We start from the raw sequence: 23,499 nt of genomic DNA on the forward strand, positions 1-23,499 counted from the left end.
CCGCCGGGGCCGGTCGGGTAGCTGAGAGGAGAGGGCCGCGGCGGTGGGCTCGGGCGGCTGTGCCGAGGTGGATGACATCCGTGGGGGAGAGCTCAGGTGGGTGCTGCAGAGACCTCCCGTTCCTCGCCAGTACTGCTGCTTTGGTAGGGTGACCGTACGGTGCTGCCTGCGCCGCGGACCGTGCTCCTCTGGCTGCCGCTTTTGCTGCGTAGTTGGATGCACTCAGGAGCCGGGCGGCAGGTTTTCCGACTTTGCTGCATGTCTTTGAATGGCAACAAATATTGACCACGTAAAAGGCTGTCCATTGACCTGGACTCGGCAGCTGCAGGCAGGCTCAGCGCAGCGCACCCACAGCAGGGCTGATAAACTGCCTTTGTTTTTAATATAATCACATGCTGGCCAGCCTCTGTTGGGTAAATAGTTCCTGATGTGCAGGTTGAACCCGTGTCACACACTGCAGTAGTATTGGCATTTTGTAGAACTAAGGAAAACTTAGTGCTACATGATGAAAGAGCACGGAGAATATGCTTGTTTTGGTTTTTGTTACTTCTGTGCTATAGGTTTATTGATATTGGTTCTATTGGAAGCAAGCAGTTACCCTTCCTGTTACAGTTCCTCCTAGGAATTTTACATCAATATTTCTCAGTCACGTACAAGGGTCCTGTAAGAAGACCCAGCCGTAAGGAGCTTCTGCGTCAGAGAAATGTTGTATCTGTTCCTGTTTTACAGCCAGGAGGACCAAAGCATGGAGAAGCAACATATCTGGGATTAGACTGCAGGGAGTTAAATCCCCTGTCTCTTGCCCCGTTTACTTGGATAAGAATTTTCAAGTGTGGATTTGGAAATTAGAGAGTTAACACTCTCATTTCTCCTAAAGTCGATGTGAATTAGATACCTAATTCCCTTGAGCCCTGTGAAATTCTTGTTGAGCAAACACTACCTTCTCTAACTTATGTGGAAGCAATTAAAAGATCGGCCAACACTGACAAGCTAGTTAATGTGATCTGCAAAGAAAATGCCTTTAAACTTGTCTAGGTCCCAGTAACTGACATGGGAGGCTAATGACAAGGACCTGAGTAAAGATCCTAATGTCAGCATGGGAGTCCTAGTAATCAGCCTGGGAAGCTGATGCCAAGGAGCTGGATAAAGATGCAATTAAGGTTGCCACAAAATACTGGGATACGTTGCAGTTCCCAGCTGTGATAGCCGAAGAGTTGGCTGCAGTTCCAAAACACCAGCATGATAGTAAAGTAGGAATGAAAGGACAAATATCTTGGCCTTTTCATTTTCCAGGCATTTATATTCACTATCTGCATGGAGCCTAAATTATCTTGGCAAAATTCCAAGCAATAATCCATTTTTTTCCCCCTCTACCTCGAGTGGGTTAACAAAGTATAATTAGGCTTTGCTATTTTGCATTGCACAAGGGACAACAGAATAAACTTTTCCACTTTTTATGATCCACCTCAGCTTTTGGAGAGTGTGACAGTTTTACAAGTCCCTGACTGCTTACCCTGGTCAGTGCAAACACCCTGCTTTGAAAGCATGGCGTTTGAGCCTTCAACATTGAGTAGACAACATGTTCAGACTCCCTCCCTAGGTAAGAGGAGATAACTTAAGAAAAAAACAGTTCTTGAAAATCCTGTCACAGGTATAATGCAGTTCTGATCATCCTCAGGAAATCATAATTCTAGCACAGCAAATGCATGTGTGTACAAAATGAAATACCTTATTAGCAGCTGTCATAGGGAAGTAATAAAAATTTTTATAGCCCCAGGGAAGATACACGGACCAGAAAGATGCAATGGGAAACTCATAATTTTATCATCAAGTGGACCCTGAAAAAGCCTTGGCGTTTCCACCACTGCCAACACAACCGATGATGACAGGATCTAAGTCACTGCGTAAAGGACCTGCCAGCTTACAGCCGACGGCTTGTGAGCTATGGGAAAAATGCATTGCAGAGTTTGACATGTGGCTGCCAAGCATGTCCGGTGCTTGTTCTGGAGGAGGCTGAGGGGGACGAGAGTTTGGGATTGTCGGTGCGGAGAGGAGGCAGCAGCATCTTGCTGTGCTGGAACAGTTGGCTGTGCTGTGCCAAATCCAGCAGGTTTTGAGGCGGGGGCTCTGGGTGTCTGCTTGTCTGTTGCTGTTGTAGTAGGATTACTGCCATGTGGAGAAAAAAAGTCTTCCTATATAATGACAGAGATTGGGAAAGAACACAGTTCTTGTGATTTTTTTTCTGTTTCATTCCAGATTGGTGTAACATGTAGTCAAAGTCAAGAGTCAGTCCTACCCTCTTTTCTGTTCTCCTGTCTGTACTCGCATGGCATGGGGAGGAGAGGCCATGTGGGTGCCTCCTGGCTGGGCATGTTGAGAAAATCTGTTCCTTTTTGCAAGCACTGCGCTTGCGTACTACAGAAAAGGGGACAAGTAGGGTCCTGGAGTAACTACTGTAGAGGTGCTGCAAACAGCAAGAAAACCTCTCAAACTGTTTGCTCACTGGCATGGTTTTGGAAGATGTTCCGACTTAAAGACAAATCCCTTTAATTAATTAAGACCTGATCACCATGTGATTCTTACCTGTCAAAACTGGAAAACTCTTTTGGATGAAGATAGAAGTAAAAGTAATGCATCTACCGTGGTTTTTAAAAATACACTAAAAAATTACTCTGAGATAGGAGAGCTACAATGAGACACCTCTGTGAGAAACGATACGTTTAGGCTAAGGTTTCATACTACGCTGAGCTGCCCTAAGGGCTGCTGGCCACCCGTGTGCCCCTGACTCTTCCCGCCCGTGCCCACCACCGCCCTCGTCTTGTCACTGCTGCTCGTCGGAACGGCTGGTAGCCGGTGCAGAAAGCTAACGCATCACAAATCTGATCTTGCCAAAAAAAGTGAATCGTTTCCTGCTGGTTTGGCTGGCCGGGCCTGCTCGCACAGGCTCAGCGGTGAGGAGCGTGCAGTGCGGTCGGGGAAAGGAAAGAAGCGGGACTCCTGCTTTGGCAGCAGATCGGTGCAACTGAGAAGTCATGCTGCATCCTGAGAAGAAGGTTCATTGTTCTTTCAAATAGAAATTTGTATGCTCCCATTTTATTTAGAGCAAGTATTTTTAAAAATTTGAAGTACAGTTTGGCACCCTTTCTTCTTTAGTTGAAGTTTGTGATCATCGTGTAGTAAGACTGACTGGCCTGTTTCATATACAGCTTTCTCATTGTTTCAGTTGCTGCCTCTCCCTTGTTGTTAGAGAAGTGCTGCTTCTTGTGAGGAAAACATCTCAGAGAGAATGCCTAAATCTCAGCACAGCTGTCTTTTCACTATTGCTTAAACTAAGTATGCAAGCATTCCTGTTAACATCGGTGTTCATTCAGATAGGAATTTAATACACGTCCTAGCATCTGGTTTCTAAGTACCTGATGAGTCGGGGTTTGCTCTCTAGTCTGCAAACAGGATAGTGCTCAGATGGGGGAACGCAGTTTTTCAGGTCTTCAGCCCAAGTGGATGAAGGAGAGGAGGTGTCAGCCAAGCTGGTGTAGGTACTGGGGCTCCAGAGAGAAGGAGGCGGTGGAGCACAGAATGGCTCCGCAGTGGAGAAGAAGGGGCAGCAGCCGTGGAGGGCTGCAGGGGGTCATTGGGACCGGCAGGCTGAGGCACAGCCATCATTTTGAAGGCTGTTTTCAGTGGGACTGGACTGAATCATTTTCAGCACAGAATGGACCTGTGTGACATAGTACAGCCAAAGGATGTCACAGGTCATGTCCTTGCGTATTGTTCCTCATGAACATTTGGTAGTAGCCTATCACCCATAGCCCATCGGGAGACTGCTGGCTTGGCATGGAAATTTTGCTGGCAGCCTCTAATCTAAGGTAGAATATTAAGCTTTGGAGGAATTTTTTTTTTTCATCTGCTTAATTATGAAATCAGTTCATGAGAAGGAGGTGACATGTTTGGGTTGCTCTGCTATTTCAGTTGTGCAGATAGCACCCAAAAACATCTGTTAAAAAATTGTCATTCTCTTGTATGACATCTAGCTCACAGGCAGATATGTTGCAATTGCAATGGTATTTGGGGGTGCTGCTCCATGCCGGCTTTCTGAAGACTCCACCAGTTCCAGTTTCTATTCAGGAAGAGCTAAGTTCTGCCCAACAAGCATCTGAGCAGCTATTCTAACATCAAGAAGAACTAAGCAATTGCTATCAGCTTGTGTTTATTAGTACATCTATTTTAAAAGTTGGTCAGTAAACCTGAAGATTCTTTTGTAGTGACTCTATGACTATAGAAATGGGAAAGCAAATTCTAACCAGTCAGTGAGGCTGGCTGGGATGGTACATGTCATCATTGCATGGCGAGGTGGAGTAGACAGGCTGTGAAGCCAAGCTAGGATCAGAAGCTAGGAATGGGTCTTCTGCACAAATGGCTCATCTGTACTATTTGTCTTGCCAAAAAAATAGTGTGAGGATCCTTTCAATAGCTGCTAAGAGTCTTCAAGAAGATTGCGTCTGCTTTTTATGAAGGAATCTTACATAGGAAACTGAGCTTTGGCAGCTTTTAAATACATGCTTTAAAGCATCATGCAAGTTGCCAGGAGCGTGATCATTACTTTAGCACCTCCATTAGGGCAGGATTTATAAGTATCTGTTGCATGTTTATAACAGCTGCTGCCCCAGGTGGGTATGTTAGTGTTAGCCATTAATGCCACTCATGATTATTGCTCTTCTTTTACGTCTCTGTGACTTTTATTCCCAGAGCTTGAGAACTCTCTGGGGTCCCTGACGGAGAGCATTGCTGGGGTGCTTCATCTGTATTCTGCCACTACTACCTAATGAGTTTTCACTTGTCCTTCAGGCTGCACATGCCATAAAAGCCAAGCAGTCTTGCATGTCAGTACTGAGTGCAGCCCTATGGAGAGCAGTTATTTCCTTTCGAGCTATTATTTCTTATTTCCTTTTTATTTCCTCCTCTCATATTGGTCATTATAATAGTAATACAGGCTCGTCTGGGAATTTCCTTTCATCAGAGAAAAATTCCTGATCATCCATTATCCCTGCATGATTTCAATTTCCAGTAGGATTGAGAGGAGGCAGTGTAGACATCCCTGAAATAGAGAGGTATCAGTAGGACCCTTTCGGTAGTTATTTTAGCAGTGAAATAATTGCAGCAAATCTAATGGAAAATAATTGTAGACATGCAGGCCAGGAACTTATTAGTGCTTCATGTGTTGTCTCCTAGCACAGCAGTGGCATTGCAGCATGGGACCGTGCAAAGGTATGTTAAAAGGCCTGAAGATTTACATTAGCAAAGAAAATTCCCCCAGCTCCTGTTCTTGTCTTATGGAAGAAACACCTCTATGCCATTGTATTTTCAGTCATATACACTGAAAATGTCATCACTAGTTGCAAAATATTTTCTAGCCTGTTCTTATTTGCATCACTGTTCATGGCTTGGTTAGCTCTAAAAATAAAGTTGTACTTTTAATGTGTTGGGAACTGGGGAAGCTTCAACCCCTACACGGTCACTCTCCTGCCTGAGCTCAGGGAAGCTGTGCACAGGCTCAGGTTGGCTAGTTTGAAGTGAGGTCTGGAATGAGGACAGCTATAGTTCCTCCACAGCTGAGCTGGTTGAATGAGTCTATTGGGTTTTTCTAAGTGAAAATCACTTTGTCTTTGTGAAGACTTTTAGTGTTAGACCGGTCATCCTCCTGGCTCTTTTCTACAGATTTTTTTCATTCCTATTTTGCTCTGTGAGTACAATGCTTGTGTTTTATCAGTCCCCTGTCTTGGTATTCAGTAAATGCTGTGTTACGATAAAGATTATGATAAATTGTGGCACTAAGTATAGTAATAAATGTAGGCATAGTGTATACAGGCTATTGTGGAAGAAATTAGTTTCTGTTCTGCAGTTTGAAAAAAAAAAAAAGAGTCCTGCATCTGTTTTATGTAGAAGTATCCTTATCATCCTGTGGTATCGCTTTATTCTCAGATGAAAAAGCCACAGAGTTTTGTGCAGGAAAGCATTTGTTATGGATGGCATTGTCCAAATTAATCAAGTGATAATGGAAATAATTTAAAGTTTAGAAGTAGAGTAATAAAATCATGGAAGTTCTGTAAGATTTTTGATGAGTTTCTTCAGTCTGTTGCACTGATGACTTACAACTGAGAAGTTAGAGCAAAGCAACCAGTGAATTTGAATAGGTATGTATGTGAAGTGCCTTGGAATCCTAATCTTTGAGTGTACGTGTAAAGAAAATAGTTTTAAGAAACAGGTCTGTTCCTCCAGCCTAGCTACATTTTAAGGTGCTTTAAAAACATTTCTCTCTACTGAGCATGCTTCATTTTAAGGTAGTTTAAAAACATTTCTTTCAAAGGAGTCTTTGCATTTTGGTTGGTGTATGTGTTAACGTGTGCTGGAGTACATGCAGACATACAAAATGTGTAGTATGGCAATCCTCTTCTCTTCAATAGACCCAGTAATTTCTAGTATTTGCAGAGTTTAGAGCCTGCTAGGATGTACTCACGCTAAACATGTTTATGTTTTTGAGGAATCTGGTGAGTGTTCTGTGATTCTGTGAAGTTATATTCTGCTCTTGCTCCTATGGGAATGTTACAGTATTGGCCATAGGGCTTTATGAATTGTCACAAAATGAGCAGTTAATTCTTGACATCTGCTGTGCTGAAGTGACTGCCAAGTTGCGTGGGTAGTTGGCAAGGAAATAAATATTGATAGACCCTAGCAATAGGTACTCCTGAGAACTCTTGTTCTGGGAATGCTTAGGCTGTGTCCAGTGTTACTAATGTCATGATAGCATTTTAAGTTTATTTATAGGATTTGTTTGTGTCTTATCACCATCTCTCAGAACTGGAATGCATGAATGGGCTTCGCTGTGCAAGGGCATAGACATGTGTATCATATACGCTTTTCTGGTGACTTATTTCGACATATAACAGATGCTTCACTGTCCAAATCTCAGGGGTAGTTGATGTACACCAATGTATGACATCTCAAGTATGTGCTTATATCTAGACTCTCGTATGTTTGCTGTCTATCCTATGTTGGAATGACTACTCCAGATCTATGTACGCATAAGTGCGTTGGATACAAGAATTTCTTTCTTTTTAGTAATATATCAACAAAACATTCATATACAAGATCCTCTGAGAATCCACCAGATAATATTAGCTTGCTTATATTGTGAAAGCACTAATGCTTGTGAGTGCTGTAAGTGAACAATTTTATGTTCTCATTGCAGAAATTGAAGCCAGAGAAGCCTGTGACTGGCTGAGAGCTGCCGGTTTTCCCCAGTATGCTCAGCTATTTGAAGGTATGATCCCAAAGACTTGTCAAGCAGCTGACACTGAATTCAAGTAGAATTCTTTACATAAATATTTGAGAACCCGACACTTTTGATGGAAGCACTTCCAAATTCTGTAATATCTTCATGCAAACCTGTAGAAAAATACTAACATGGAGCGTGTCCTTGCAGAAGTGACATCGTAATTAGGTTAGCATGGACTCAGTAGAATTCTGTAAAGGACCAAATCTTTCCTGGTTATTGTTAGACTGTAACTCAGTCAAATTTCTGCTTTTGCAATTTTTAGTTGCTTATAATTTTCTCAGGCTCTTTTCCTTGGCGTGTTGGGGTTTTTTTTCCGACTCACTGGTTGCAACCAAAACTCATCTAAGGCTCTCCAGCCTGTGCTCTTGAGCAAGATTGTTTTATTGGTGTTTTGAAAAAGAGCGTTGGAAAAATCATCTTGCAATCATAAGTTTTTAAAACATATACTCAGAAGCAGCCAGCTAGTCAAACAGTGCAATTTCAGCATGTTTTCATGTTGTTAAAGCTACAAAGAGTGCTTATTACCTGGGGGGGAGATACGTATTTGTTGAGAACTTGTATAATTTTCAGACAACACTTGTGCTTCTTTAAAATATGTTTATTGTTACAAACATTGAATGTAACAAAAGCTAGTCTATTTTAAAGAGAGATTTTATCAAAGAACTACAGTTAAAAGAACTAACGGTAACTTCTGCCTCCTCTCATTCCCACCTCCCCTGTTCATTGCAAAATTAAAAATTGGAAGTCAAGCAATAGAGCCAAATTTGAAAGCTGTATACTGTGAAACATGATGTCTCATGGAAATGCTTCCTGTTTGACTACAGTAGATTTTATTATATAAGCTGTCAATCTTACAGTTTGTTGGAAATGTACATTATCATGCTTCTGGAAAAATTACCTTGCTGTTTATGCAGTGTCTTGACTAGGTAAATTAAGCTTAAAAAGTAAGCCAAGAAAATACTGATAGGTCTCACTGGTTTCCTCACCTGCAAGGCTAAATCTCTAAAGCTGAAACATTGAACTCTTCAGCTGGTGTGTTGATTAGCTTCAAGCACAGCATGATGTGTCACGCTCACTACACCTCGAAGACCATATGTCGCATGCTGCATAGTACCTTACCTTCAGCAAAAGCTCATGTAAAATACTCCTAGTTTTATACTGTACTTGAAGGCAGAAGGTGCAGAGAACCTAACCAAAGCAAAACTTCAATTTTGCATTTCTTGGCTATAGTACTTAGCCACTGCAAGCTCCCAAAATGCAGCAAATGCTTGTCTACCTGTAACTAATAACAGCAAGCAGATACCTACATTTATTCTGCCACTTGACCTAAGGAACTGATCCTCACTTACTTGAAGGACATTTGTGTGATGATGTAGTTGTAGAAATAGATTTAGATTTATTTCACCTATGATAAATATGTTGCAAAATTCAAAGTCTTTGCAATTATAACTCAGATTTCAGATTCAGCTTCTTTCTTTACAGATATGCAGTTTCCTATTGATGTAAAAACTGTAAGGAAAGATCATGAATTCTTAGATGGAGATGCGATTGAATCACTATTCAGGTAAACATTTATTATGTATCATCTTTAATACCTCCAGGCTCCATAGTTATTTGTCATTCATCTTTTCATGCCTTAGTTTTTGTCAGAGACTAACAAAGTCACCGATGCTGTGACTTAAGGAAATCACTTAAGCACATACTTTAGTACCACTGAGGTTGGTTGTTTTAAGAATTTAAAAGGTAAAGTAAGCATGTGTCTGCATGTCTTCTTCAGCCAAGGTCTCAGTGACGTTACACTAAGCATCAAATCTGTCTTTTCTGTAATGTGAAATGTCTGCAGGCTGAGAAAGAATAATCAGTTCCCTGCAAGCATATGGTAGCATGACAGTTTGCTCTTTAGAATTGCATATTACAGAGTGCAGGGATTTCCTCCGACTAGTGATCTTCCCCAGAGCTGTTCCAGGAGATAAACAGCAAAACCAATCTGCACAAGAGATACGTTTTCTGTTTTGTTCTCCTGAATATTTTTTTGAGTGAGAAGCAAAGGTATTGATTTGAAATTATAGTTTTGCCACAGCTGTTCACAGTACACAAGTGAAATTGCATCGTAGGTGCAAAGTCAAACTCATTGCTCTTTGGACTTTTCCCCATGTAATAGTGCAAGGATAGCGTAGAGGCATTCTACTTTACTACTTACTGCAGCTATTGAAGCCTTCTCACTATGAGAATGTTTAGCAGCTGAAGTGAACTCCAGACCATCCATGCCACACTGCTCGTCCGATCCGAGGGACGCAATAAGAACGTCTAACTCTTAAGGGACTGGAAAGTTCCTCTTCTGGCAAAGTGGTTTGGTCCTTTTCTGTATTGTTAGGTCACCTGAATTCAAATTCTGCTTGTTACAGGAGCACCAACAGGAGTTGTTTGCATATACATCTCTAATGCACAGCAGGTATTAGAGAACTTTGGATATATTTTGTTTCTTGATATGACTTCTATCCTGAGTGTTCCTTGAAGGCTGTCAGTGTGCCTCCCTGTTGATGCCACATATTTGTTTCACAGTTAAAAGTGACTGACAAGTTTTGAGCCTTATTGATTCCGCAAGTTTTAATTAAAATGATAGATAATAAAGTCCTTCTAAGGACACAGGGTAATGTCTTTTATATATTTTTTTTATTCTTTTAAGAAGGCCACTTAGGGTTTCTTTCATTTTCAAAATCTTACATCAATGTACAGTTTTTCACAATCGTTAAAGCTCATCATATGATTTTAAATCAACTGATTAATTATGGTCCTCTTCTCTAATTTTAAGATGGCAGAACTGGAACTGTGAACATCATGGGGTTGTTAGTTGGCGCTGGTTTTGGGAAAATGTATGGAGAACCTCTAACAGAATGTCAGTCTTTGATACCAATAATGAAGACTCCATGGTAGAAGTTCACAACTAATTTGGTGCATGTTAGCAAGAAATAAAATAGTTTAAATTTAAAACTTCTGTCTTTTTTCTTATACCCTAGACGGTTGAACACATTGAACAAGTGTGCATCAATGAAAGTGGAAATAAGCCGTCAGAGGAAACGGGTATGTTTGTAAAATATAGTTAATTTTCTCATTAAAAATGTGCTTAGCTATTATATCAAAACCCTATTTTTAAAAGGTGTATGAGGGATTAGCAATTTCTGAACTTTTCTTTGTATTCTCTTCCATCCTGTAAAGCTCTTCCATTTGCATTTTCTGCTGAAAAACATAGTGATGGAGATTGAAATTACGTAATGTTCATTTTGTAACTCTGTACGGTAGGTTAGGGATGGGTTTTGAAATGGTTTTTAAAAATAATTTGACACACATTACTGTCCAATTGTTGCACCAAGGCCCTACCTCAGTGTGTCTTTCCTAAGTAGTTTCACATCTTATTTAAGGCCTGAAAGTGAAATTTCACTCTTATTAACTAAATGAAGGATAAGAAATTAAAATGGACAATCCAAATAGTGTTAGCTAATGTCAAATGTCCAGCCAATAGAAGCTGGATAGGTTTTAGCTGTGATAGCTTTGTCCTCTCCTGCAAAAAAGTACAGTAGCTGACACAGAGTTATAGCCACACCTTGGCTAGTTAACATCAGGATTGTAAAGCCTCTTAGGTACCATGGATTAACTGCAGGACTAGCCAAAAAATAATGTCATCTTTTGGAAAAATGTCTACATTTTTGGAAAGGTCATTTCCATCTCTCTAACAGTTTGCTGGCCGGGCACTCACTTGGCATGGGGACAGTACAGCAAATGGAGCACCTGGGGCAAATGGGTGGTGAGGCTGAGGTCTCCAGGAGGGTACACCAGATATTGATGCTGCCAGTCCCACAGCCAAATACTTCTTTACCTGAAAATGGATGAATTTGGTCACAGAAGCGTGAAAGAGTGTTTGATCTGTTTGGCTTTAGGAAAGGCCATGTAAAACCGATACAATTATCTTTCAGAACCTTTGGATTTGCTGCAAACCAGAATTTTTCATCCTCAGATCAAATCTATCATCTTTTCCTATGGTAAACTTACCAGATTTGTCAGCATGCTTGGGAGTAATTTGTCAGCTTGTTTTTCAACAAACAGAACAGAGCTCAGGGCAGACCGTCAGTAACTGAACGGTTACATTTCCATTTGTTGGTCTTGGGGGTTTTGGAGGAAGGCAGAAAATTTAAGTTTCCTTTTTTGTTACATTTTTTCATAATTTAAAGTTTGCCAGACTTTGCCCTTGAACTGTACTTTTTTTTTTTTCCTTCTAAGAGTGATGACTCTGAAGATGATGAACCTTGTGCCATAAGTAACAAATGGGCTTATGAGAGGTGCAGTCAGAGATGGTCTCGTATCGAGAGCCTAGAAGGTTTTCCAGGAGAGGAAGGTGCTAGTGCATCAGTCCCAGGCAGTCCAATACTGAAGAGCGTCATCAACGAGGATGCTATCTTTCTGGATCATGGCGAGAAACATGATGTGTCCTCAATTCACAGTGCTAGCAGTGGTGACAGTGACATTGTTAGCTTCCCAAAACCTTTTGAAGATGTGGAAACCAGCACAAGTTCCTCAAGATGTTCCTCAATTAAGGTGGCTTCACTGGACTCTACATTTAGTTGTTCTCCTCCCTGCAGTGAATCTTTAAATATCACCAGTGAAGAGAAGCTTTTGGATAAGTCACCATATAAAAAGAGGAAGAGCCTTCTAAAGAAAATGGAGAAGTTGCACTTAAGGAGCTGCAACTTAAGGAGTGGTCAGTCAAAGGCCAAACCCATAATAAGTGAACCTGTTCTTCTAGAAGGACTTAATGAAGAAAAGATGAAGATGCTGAACTGTGTAAATATTTCTGACCTCTCTAGCACCCAAACAAAGAACAATTCTTCCTTTTCTCCCCAGAGTTGCAATAGCAGCAATCAGTCTGAAAATAGCAGCTCAGTGAGCACTCCAAGTCCTGTTATAAAACCACGAAGCCACTGTGAAGGAAGGGGGGTGTATGCAGAGGACTTCGATTCTAGCAAGCTCTTGCTGTGGGATGATCTATCTCAGCAAAACCTAAAAAATGACATGACGTTACGAATGAACCAGATGTTTCAAATACCACAAGGCCATAAACCTGGCACTTTCCCCAAAGCACTTACAAACAGCTCCCTGTCTCCAGTAGACAACTCTTCCATCAACTGGAGAACTGGGAGTTTTCATGGGTGCAGGAGGAGCCAGAGCAGAAGCAGTTCCAAGGACTCCAAAGCCCCCAGGAATCCCCTTTCATGCACAGATAACAGGCTAAGTGTATATGACAACATGCCCAGTATTGAACTTGATAATTTGGAGGCAGCACAAGTTGGTGATGATGATGTTTTTTCAGAACTGAACAATGTCATAGAAGATGTCAACGGTCTCAAAAAGTTGGTTGATCAGTGGACAAAGAAGTTCTCTGATGATGGAGATTTGGACTTTGCCAGTGACTTGACCTCTTTGTATCCATCCTCACCTAAAGAAATCTGTCTTGAAACAGAGGGCTCAGAAGATAAGAGAGCAGACCTCCCAGCCACTGAGGGAGAGAGCAGCTGTGAACTGGGCAAGGAGATCAGTTCTGCAGACCTGGCATATGTGACAGACTCTAAGAAGATCAACAGGTCAGCCATCCTTGGGTTTCCCTAGTTGACTGCCCCTTGGGAACCTTTCCCCATTGATTCTCTCCACTCAAAATGTAATTTCTTTTCCAGAACAAAGTATCCTTAAGTAAGTCTGTTCGGGGTAGCAGGGTCTGCAGTGCTGGTGCCAGGTATTGCTGGTTTGTAGGCATTCTGGTATCTACATCTGCTCTGACCTCTGTTGAAAGTAGGGCACTCATGATCTGCATGAGCACTTAGACATTTGGAATCAGACTTTATGGCTAGCTTGCTGTATTTCTTACTGAATTATTTTGTATTGCCAGAGTACCTCCTGGATGAGAAGTACCTTGTTTAAATGCAGCTAACCGTATGGTGTTCAGGAACTGCACGTCATTTAGAGTCTTAGGTGCTTCACAGATGCAGACAGAAGACTAACAGGGGCAATGGAAATAGTCCTAAGCTTAAACAGTATTTATCCCATAGGCATGGGAAGCAACACTGGTCTGTGGAAGAGAGTGTGAACTTGGAAAGCCTTTCCATCCAGACTGATAGCCAGTCAGCTGCCCAGCTAGCCCGGACACAAAAGCTGGCTTTGTTGAAACTCACTGCTTTAATGGACAGATACTCCCCTTCCAGTAAGCAGGGCTGGAACTGGTAAGTTGTCTAATATTAAAGCAACTTGTGTTGGAGAGAGAGGATTTGATGTAAGCAGGGGAATTTCCTTGTCTGCCTAGATTACACATGTCCAAGATGAGGAATTTCATCCTGTTAAATCGCTGGCAGTTTCACAGTTATTTCAATGGCTCCAGGATTTCCTCTGCTATGGACTGCACTTCTGCTCCTCACTGGTGGTCATGTTACTGATTTCAAAGCACGTTATAGTTTCTCTCTGAGTTTGCCCATTTGCAGGGCTTTGTCAGAGGTCCTTCACAGAGATTGCAGGACCTGAGGGGAGAGCTGGCTGGGCTGAGAATCCATCTCTTCAGCATCAAGTCCCTGTTTGAACTAAAACAATGACAAAAAGTCAGTCACTCAGAGGACTTAGAAGTATCAGTTTAGCACCTTAATGATTTTCTCTCTATCTTATGATGCTATGTGTACAGGTATGTGGCAGAATTTGGGGTTGTGGCAAGTATAGCTAAATCCTTTCCTGTGCCTGTAACTAAAGTAGCAGGTAGAACTGTGCTGGAGAGCTAATAAGTTGCATGCACTGGTTTTTGTTTTCAGGACTATACCAAAGTTCATTAAAAAAATAAAAGCCTCTGACTACAAGGACAAAAATGTGTTTGGGGTTCCTTTACTTCTGAATGTTCAGCGAACAAGCCACCCACTGCCTAACGGCATACTGCAAGCACTGGACTATTTAAGAAGCCACTTTCTTGACCAGGTATGAACTTGAGGCAGCCCAGAGCAGCTCTGTTCCATAAACAGATCTGCTCCAGGGAACCAGTCTCCGCTTCCAGCTTTTGTGAGGGACTTTCTTACCTCCTAAGGCTCTGAATAGGCAGAAGGGTGTAGGTCTGAGCGGGTGGCCTGCAAAGAAATGCCAATGCTGTTTCCTTCCGGGAATATCTTTCATCCTGTGTTGTATTTTTGTGCCTTGCTTCACTGAAAGCATCTGCAGTCAGTTCTCTTGGTGCAGGCAGTCAAGCTGTCTTCTCCTGGTGAGGCAGCATGTCTCTGCTCCCTTAGGAAGTAAATCTACCACACAGTGTCGTTATTCCTTCTGTTCTGTGGTTGCTGCTAAGTATCAGAGCTAATGTGATAATTAATCTTGTTTCAGCTGAAATGTACCACTAAGCAGAGGTAAAACATATTAGAGCAGTTCCTGTAACATCTTTTTCTGGAGCTCAAATCTGTATTTATCCACTAAGTGGAGATGTGTGCATGGCAGTGAAAGTGTGTGTTGCATATGCTATTTCTGTAGGATAGTTGCAGAAATGGGAGACCCTGTGACATAAGACATGGTAAAGAAAGGACTTTTTTTTTCTGTGCTTTGCAATTGTATAGGTGTGTAATGTCATGCTGCAGTACAAAAATGTGTGTGCCCTGTGAAGTTACAGTGCAGTTTGGTGGCACATACTTGAGTGTGAGCAGTCAGTTTCTTCTGAAGGCAGTGTGTTTCATTTTGAGGTTGTGGTATCAGTTAATACAAATAAACTGATGAATGTAAATACTCGCTCAGTGGCACACAGTGAAACTTTCAGCAGAAGCTTTGTTGAGGTTGAGTTCATGGGCAACTTCTAAATCTACGTTTTGTCTGAAGCTTGATTGACATTCACCTTAAAGATAAAATCATAATTTCCCTCAGAATGGCAGTTGCCCTTTGCCAACCTGCAGATGTATTAGATGTGTCAGACATGACAGATGTTAAACCTGAACCATGTGGATCTCACAGTCTGAGTTTCTTTGCTCCAGTATGGGCATTGATGTACACCTGCTTTTGGATGAACTCATGTTGGTGTATTAGCAACTTGCAGTTCTAATGTGTGAACATAGCCTGCTCACACAAACTTCCAGATGTCAATAATAATGATTTTAAAAGTCGAAAAGAGTAATTTTGCATCAACTAAAAAGCAAGCAAACAAACATGAAAATTGGTATGTCTTTCACAGCTGGTTCTGTTGGCATCACTCATGGTTTGCCTGGGAGGAATATCTGTCCTGCTTCTAATGATACCAAAATATTTTGGTGTTAGATCCCACTACCACAGGGTCTTAGCCAACAAAAGGAAAGTGAAGGATCAATTATTTGTCAGAGGTTTGATTCCTGATGGGTCCTTTTTTTGTCTTTCTTTAATATTTTCTTATACCCGCAGGTTGGCCTGTTCCGAAAATCTGGTGTTAAATCCAGGATTCTGTCTTTAAGAGAAATGAATGAAACCAACCCAAACAACGTATGTTACGAAGGGCAGTCAGCATTTGATGTGGCAGATATGGTGAAGCAGTATTTCCGAGACCTTCCTGAGCCTATATTTACTAGCAGGCTCTGTGAATCCTTCCTCCACATCTACCAATGTAGGTAGCAAAAGCTATAGTTTTCCAGTTCCTTGAATATCTTAATGTTCAACTGTACAAGGCAGTGGCCAGGCTAGAACTAGTGCCATGTCCCCTTGTAGTCAGAGGAGACAAGGCAGGCAGGATGTTTCTGAAGAGAGGAGTTCACTGTGGCTCTGGACTTAAGGACTTCACCATCTGCATCCTATGGGCCAGCTATTTTCTAACATTGTGTCTTTTCTGTTCTTTGAAGGATGAGTGTAATAACCTATGTTATAGCAGCCCTCCTAAAATGTGTTTTTAAATGGTCATTTCCTTATGCAAAATTAAGAAAGAATCTAGTTCCCTTGTTCATGGTATGAAGTAGCTCCTTGTGCAAAAAGTCATGTTATATTGATGACATTTCTTTATTAAGGTGCCCAAGCATAGTTGCTGTAAAACTTGCCAGCAACTTTCTGCCTGTGCTCTCACTGTTACTATCCTTGAGACTCAACCTGAAAAAGAAGGAAACGTGAAGCTGACATCTAGCATTGAATATAGTTTTAAACATGTTCCATCTCCAGTACTTCGTTGTTAAGGAATTCGCTTTCAAAAAGCAGTTGGGTTGGGGAAGGAGCTTGCTGTAGGGGCTTATGATGACGTTGCTACAGACAAGTTTCTTCCTTTTGAGAAAAAGTTTTGAAAGTCAAAGTATGAGATTTCTGAGTGGACTGGTTTTCAGCGTGTTTTATGTGACTTTTATCGACACGAGTAAATGAGCGGCTGCTGTCCCGTGTATGGTGTAGGTTTGTGAAAGTTTCGTTGGGTTTTTTTTAACCTGTCAGGCTTTTAGAAATATTTCTGAAAATGGTTTGTTTATGTGTTTGAAGCAAGTTTTCTTTTTGCATCCACAAATCCTTTTTGTAAGGAGGTCCACAATTCCTATGTCCAATGGATGTGGAACCGTTTTCTTCCATTTGTTATAACCTGGCCACTGTCCATCTCCTGTCTCTTGTTATGGGACAGAAACAGCAAATGACTGAATTCTACTCACTGATCTTCTGGCACATGTGACTTGAGCAAGTGCCCAGATTAAATTACTAACTTTCGGAGGTAAGAAGTGTGCTGCTTTCACCAAGAAGCATGTTTTGTGTGTTCTACGTATGTGCTTCTACTTGAAGGGAGAGAGAAGTGATCTTCTACCCTTTGTAGTGGTGTAAATTGGAGAAATACTCATGATAGGGGGATGCATGGCAGGATGAACCATACCTACTCTCCTGCAGGAGCTGTTTGGGCACACAGGCTCACTGGGTTTTAGTGTGAATTAAAATCTGTTGGCAAAACATTGTTCTCTGAATTGAGTTATCATCTGAGAGCATCTGTTGTCTTCATGCCTGAAGCTGAAAGGAAAAGACAGTAAAGTAGCTATCTGCTCCAAAGTATCATTCCAGAGTAATATTTTATGGGGAGACAAGCCCTTATTTGGACTGTAACCAGAGCTGGTTCAGGATAAGTTCATTAGCATGGTGTTCAAGGTAAATTGCAAGTCAAGCACCAGCATCACTGAGTGTGAATTGTGCATCTTGACAGGCAGCAGGAGAAAACTGTACTTGAGTGATGTGACTGTGATAATGGCTTTTGTGTTGTCTGTTGTGAGCTAGAGTCACAGGAAAATGGATGAACCTACAGTTTCAATGTCCTGCTTGGGATTCTGTTGATGGATGCTTCCTCTGCAAGTCATATGTGATGCTCATCATTTTTTTCTGTTTTCAGACGTGCCAAAGGATCAGCAGTTTCAGGCTGTCCAGGCTGCTATTCTCCTTCTCCCAAAGGAAAACCGAGAAGCTCTGAAAATCCTCCTGTTCTTTCTACGAGATGTGGTTGCTTTTGTTGAGGAAAACCAGATGACCCCAACCAACATTGCTGTCTGTCTTGCACCTTCTTTGTTTCACCTCAACACCTTGAGAAGGGATAGTTCCTCCTCCTCCGTGAGGTATTAGCATCTTAATGCTGGCATTGCTGCTGTCCGTACTGTTCTTTGCTGGAACAGTGTGTTCTGTAGCTGGCCTAGGATCAGTGTCTGCTTTTAAGGGGGAAATAGCGTATGCGTCTTGGGGTTTGTCTCAAATACTGTTGTTCAGGTCCAGCAGGAGCTGACCACAGGGCATGCAACGATCCAGCAGCTCATTGTCCAGTGTAGAGAACAGTGGTAAGGCCCTATTGTCACGCTCCTGACTAGTCTGCATGCGAGCCAGCCTGCCTCCCTCACGACTGCTGTATTCTTTGCGGTTGTCCACAGGTCCAGCTGCCCAGGAACCCGGCATGTGGCCCACAGTTTGCATTGAGGTGGTGCTGGCCATTGAAACTGTAGCTCTTGCACTGGCAACCTAAACCCAGGTGCAGCTTTAAGTCCCTGCAGATATCTGGCAGATTGTAGCAGTTGCTGGCACTAGGTCTGCTGGGTGATAAGGGGATGGTTCCTGCCAAACCAAGCCACAGGGATTCTGTAAATTTATCTTAATAAGTATCTGGGTTGCATAACATCCCCTGTTTGTACGTGCAGGGAGGAAGGTGCCCTTGGGCCAAAGTAGACAAATAATCTCTGAGAGCATTCATGCCTTATCTGGTCTCCTGAGGCAGGGCTGTTTGCTTTACTCCATGCTCCTGCTATGGACAGACACGTATCAGGGTAGAAGAGGACAGCTGACTTTTTGATGGAAACATGCACCCATCAGAGTAGCGAGTTCATCACCTCGCATGTGGATCTAAAGATGAGGACTAGTTCCAAAGCAGAAGCTGTCAGATGTGCTATTGGCATCTTTCAGGATAATAATGCAGGCTGTGATTAGCACAGAGAGGGGAAAGAAAACACTAAGGACTTTTCTTTTGAATGGCACAAAACATCTGAAAAAGCCTAAGCGTAACTAGAGCCTAGGGCTGCCCAGCTGTCCCTGGGCTGAGCCAGCATGTGGCCAGGGAGCCGTGTGGTCATTGCAAGGGCAGGTGGGGATGCGATGGAGCTGTAGTGGCAGCAGGTCCTTCCTGGATTGCACTTGTGTCTGAGCTCCTGGGAGTCATACTTTGAGCGTTGTACCTCTTTGGTTTACATAATCATTACTCTGAAATTCTAGGACCAAGAATAGAAACTGAGTTTTCTCTTTGTTGTCACTGTTTAAAAGCCGGGATGCTTTGAAGCTTTAGCTTTTTTGTAACTGGGCATTAATGCCATAGTGCAGGGTTCCAACTTCAAAGAGTAGGAGCTGACAGGTCTGACTTTGAGGAGCAGGGCTGAGGACTCTTATCTTCCACCCAATTTTCAAGCCATTTGGCAGGAATGCACATAGATAAAAGTATCAGAAGCAAGGATTAATGATGTCATATGATGATTATGAATTAAAAGCAGGGACTGTTTTTGAAACGTTTGGTGTGATTTGGGCCAAAGGATTTAAAAGGTTCTGCATGGGCTTTGCAGGGTATCAAGGGAGCTTGATATTTGAAGGCTACACACAAATCAGTTTGGGGTCATTGCTGTCTTTGGCTAAGTGTGTGATGATGTGTTTGGGGAATAAAAAGCCTTGACTTGCCTTTCTTGGGCATATGTTAGCACTGGTCAGTACTGCCCCAGGCACTTTCAGGATGTGCTGGGAGGGAATGCTGTCTATGGACCTTGCTGCAATAATGTAATGTAACATGAGCTCCTACATGGCACATAAGGGTCCTTCAACACAGTGTGTTTTTGCTGAAGCTGCTGGTTTCCAGCCCCCAGGCAGGCCAGCCGAGTGGGCACGTTGTACTTGTGGTTCACAGCATCTTGCTCGCACAGCCTTCCTTTTGCCTTTTCCTCTCCATAGATCTAGTCAGAGGAAGTGCAGCTTGGGGAAGCCAGACCAGAGGGAGCTGAGTGAGAACCTGGCAGCAACACAGGGCTTGGCCCACATGATAATGGAGTGCAACAGACTCTTCCAGGTATGTATGTCACTTGCTGTAGCAAAGCAAAAGCATGGAGCGGGGTAAGGGGTGTTCCCACACTGGCCAAGGCCCTGAGCAGCCTGATGGAGATGGCCTGCTTTGAGCAGCAGTTTGGGCCAGAGCCCTGCAGAGGTCCCTGCCAGCCCAGCTGTTTCTCTGAGCCTGTAATAGGTGTGAGTCCTGCTGACTCCAGTACAGAGAAAATTAATGTCATTGCAGATTTTACTGCAACTATTTGTAAGAGCTGTGAGAGCATTCCTCCACTCTGGGAATGGGGGTTTGACTCCCTGGGCTTAGGGCCAACTTAGAGAGTACCTGTGGGGCAGAGGCTGCCGTACGCTCTTGCAGGGAGGCCCCGGCCAGGGCTGACCGTCCCTTCTTGTAGGAGCGGGTTGAAGTTGAGGTTTTGCTGCTGGGGCCTGGCCGGCATGACAGCCATGCCTGTGCATAGCCATGGACCCCAGTAATCTGGACCTGGACCTTGACCCACAGACTGACTTCCCGGCTTGACCTCGGCCTTTCCTCATCCTTATGGACTTGCCTGGCGATCACTAGACTGTGGCTGACCCTGGTTGCTGTCACTGGACCTGATCCTGACCTCCCTTGCTGACTCACCTTCCTGGCACAACCTCAGACCGCATCACCATGGATGTGTCTGATGATCTGGACTCTTGGCTGACCCTGGCTGCCACCTCTGGCCCGGCTCAGGTACTGTGGGACTGGGTGGCTGCCGTGCCAGCCCTGTTATCCCACTTGACTCCTGGCCCCTCTCCCTTGGGAGCCGCCAGCCCTTGGTGCACCCCGACAGTCAGCTCGCGCCTTCCCACGCTCCACTCGAGCACCACGGCTGGGCCGGGGCCGCTGTCCCATGGCTCCCCTGCACCGACACACGGCCCTGCCCCAGGGCTCTCCCCAGCACTGACCCCCCCAGCCAGTCCCTTGCTCCTGAGTGACACCCGCTGCCCCCCCCCCCAGCCCAGCCCAGCCTGGGGTCCGATCTCTCCATGGCATCAGTCCCCAACCTGGCCAGGGCTCCTAAGTGACCCCCTCCACCCCCAGTCCGACCATGGGTCCCCATTTCGTCAACAGTGGCCTGAACCCCTCTGCCTGGCCCTGAGGTCCCTTGGGGTGCCCTGATGCCTGCCCCGCACCCTGCAGTCCGCCCTGGCAACATGGGAGCTGGTCCCGTCCCTGGCTGCGTGGCCCCCCCCCCCCCCAAAATAGCCCCGCAGGGACTCTGATCTGCCCTCGGACCCACCGCCATCCTGCACACTCCTGCTACGACCAGGGCGCTTCGCAAGACGTGCTGCTGATGCCAGGGCTGCGAGCTGTGGGGCTGCCCCTCAGCGAGGGGTGCCAGGGCCCTGGCTCGCGTGCCCCCTGCCCTGCCAGGGCAAGGATTTGGTGCCGAGACTCGGGGACCGCCCGGAGAGGGCCGTCCCCCTTCTGCTGGTGACCTTGAGGAGGGGCCGCAGGCAGCTCCGCGGGGCGGCCTGCCTCAGCCATGCCTGCGCCTGGACACGCACCCGCTGCTCTGGACCCAGACCTGGACTCTGACGCTTGGCCCTGCCTGGTCTCCGTGGCCGTCGCTGGACTGCAGCTGACGCTGTTACCACCGCCGACCCTGACCCTGCCTGGCTTGGCCTCGGCCCCTGCGACTGGGACTCTCGGTCGGTCGCCACTGCCATTCCCGGGCCCGCCCGGCGTCTCCCTCAGGTACGGTGGGACAGGGCTCTGGCTGCTGCGGCCCGGCCGTGGTACTGTGCTCAGCCCCCCCCGGAGCAGCCGGCCCCTGCTGCTCCCTGACCCCACGGTGGGGCGCTCCGGGGGGGCCTGGCCTCCTGCCTGCGCCTGGCCCAGCCCTGGGAGGAGGGAGGGCATGGCCACGGCACCGGGGATGATGGACAGGTAGCACAGGACGTGGTTTGGGCAGTTGGTGAAGCCCCCAGCGCACAGGGCCGTCACGCTGCTAGCGTGGCACCAGAGCTAGGCCTGGTTTTGTTCGTGGGCATTGTTCAGCCAGCGCTCAGGAGCGCGTGTTTGCACGGGCGCGTGCTTGTTTAAGTGCCAGATCCGTGCACACGAGGTGCTAGGCACTGTCTAGCTGTCATAGCCGGGCCCTCCCCCCCAGCTGTCTATATGGGAAAGAACCTGGGACATCAGGTAAATAGATACACGTATCTTTTGTATCGCTACATATCTATGCACACACATGCACGCATATGTCAGCGAGCACCTAAATCAAGTGTAACACCTACTCTCTAATGGTAGCAAAGCCTCATTTCTATGCTGCTTTACCTTGCACAGCAGAGCTTCCAGCAAATCCCAAAGCAAAGGCAGGAGCCATGGCCCACTGCCTTGTAGTTGGCCTCGCGGTTACTTGAGATCAATATGCACCCTGCAAAGAGGTTTGCCGACTCTGTAGGGATTCAAACATTGCTGCTGCAGGGAAAGGCATTTCCCTTGTGTCTTCCTCTGAGGGAACGTAGTTAATTGAGCTGCTCCTCCCCTGGGCTTCCTGTGCCTCCAGCTAAAACTGCTGCCTGCCTGCCTACACCAGCACTGCTGGCAGCTGATGGTGCTGCTCCCCCCGCATGCGGCCTAACACTGCTGTCCCTGAGAGGCGCTCGGGAAGCCACCCCTTTTCTGAGGGCTGGTACAAGCCACCTGCACAGGGCACTGATGTGGATGTGTGTGTTTGCTTGTAGGTGGTACACCCCACAGCCTGTACTCCACTGTCCTGGGAAGCGTGTGTTGTTTCACACCTCCCTGGTGTGTTACATTAAGGTTCAGTCCTTGAGTGTGATGTTCAATCTCTTTTGCAGGTACTTGACTGTTGCCTTGGTCACTGCTGACTTCATGAAACAAGCATCCTGAGCGCCAGGGCCTTGCACTGCTGGGCTGGGATGAGACTGCTTGGCTCCCTTGAGAGCTCTGTGCTCTGCTGAGGGATGCCAGAGACGACATCAAAAGCTGGGTGACCTGTTCACACCTGGCAAATAAGGTAAAAAAGATGGCAGGAGTCATGAGAGTAAGGTTGGCTCTGGGAGTGTGGGTGACTGTGCTGCGCTTGGAGGGTTTCCTGGAGGTGCTCTTGGATGTTCTGAGTTCAGTCCTTAAACTCTGCAGACTGAAGCAGAGCAGCCCTGGGCATGGGCCTATGGGGTTTGGTTCCTGCACAGAGCATTGCGCTGAGCTGTGCCCATGACCCCTCTTGTCTGCCTCTGTAGCTGCAGCTTCTGAAGCCATGCTCCTGTTCTCTCCTTCTCTTACTTTCCTTCCTCCCTGCCCCCCTCCTTTCCTTCCTTCTTCCCTTTCATTCCTTCCTTCCTTGCTCTCCTAAGGAGGTGCTGCTCCCCTAGAGCATCTTCCCCTACCACAACCCCACCCCAACAGACACAGACACATCCAATTGTTTCGTCCCTTTATTGTCACTCCACAGAGAACAGCTACATCCTCTGCACAGGCTTAATCCCCAGGATGTCGAATCCTTTGGCCATGACGGTGGCAGTGGCTTCGCACAGCAGCAGCCTCCACATGTTCACCTTCACAATCTGGCCTGCAAAACACCAACACAGGAGCTGGAGCAGCTGCTCAGAACAACTAACAC

General features: G+C 45.1%; 2 protein-coding genes across 4 annotated transcripts in view; one reads left to right on the top strand and one right to left on the bottom strand.

Moving 5' to 3' along the window:
- LOC115333995 (rho GTPase-activating protein 7-like) overlaps window positions 1–23,499 on the top strand; it is a 24,601-nt gene continuing 1,102 nt past the window's right edge. Inside the window, exons 1-12 of the mRNA XM_029997616.2 lie at window positions 1–96; window positions 7,247–7,318; window positions 8,816–8,897; window positions 10,351–10,414; window positions 11,609–12,966; window positions 13,429–13,599; window positions 14,173–14,332; window positions 15,764–15,962; window positions 17,694–17,913; window positions 19,772–19,886; window positions 20,382–21,605; window positions 22,715–22,893. Of these exons, the coding sequence (XP_029853476.1) occupies window positions 72–96; window positions 7,247–7,318; window positions 8,816–8,897; window positions 10,351–10,414; window positions 11,609–12,966; window positions 13,429–13,599; window positions 14,173–14,332; window positions 15,764–15,962; window positions 17,694–17,913; window positions 19,772–19,886; window positions 20,382–20,399 (2,484 nt within the window). The 5' untranslated portion in view covers window positions 1–71 and the 3' untranslated portion in view covers window positions 20,400–21,605; window positions 22,715–22,893. The remainder of the gene's footprint in view (window positions 97–7,246; window positions 7,319–8,815; window positions 8,898–10,350; window positions 10,415–11,608; window positions 12,967–13,428; window positions 13,600–14,172; window positions 14,333–15,763; window positions 15,963–17,693; window positions 17,914–19,771; window positions 19,887–20,381; window positions 21,606–22,714; window positions 22,894–23,499) is intronic.
- Window positions 23,302–23,499, bottom strand: part of RARS1 (arginyl-tRNA synthetase 1) — a 19,499-nt gene continuing 19,301 nt past the window's right edge. For all 3 annotated transcript variants that reach the window (XM_029997619.2, XM_029997620.2, XM_041119309.1), the window contains one exon: window positions 23,302–23,448. In XM_029997619.2, the coding sequence (XP_029853479.1) occupies window positions 23,339–23,448 (110 nt within the window). In that variant the 3' untranslated portion in view covers window positions 23,302–23,338. The remainder of the gene's footprint in view (window positions 23,449–23,499) is intronic.

The sequence above is a fragment of the Aquila chrysaetos genome, chromosome 22, assembly GCF_900496995.4.
Source record: "Aquila chrysaetos chrysaetos chromosome 22, bAquChr1.4, whole genome shotgun sequence".
Lineage (NCBI taxonomy): Eukaryota > Metazoa > Chordata > Aves > Accipitriformes > Accipitridae > Aquila > Aquila chrysaetos.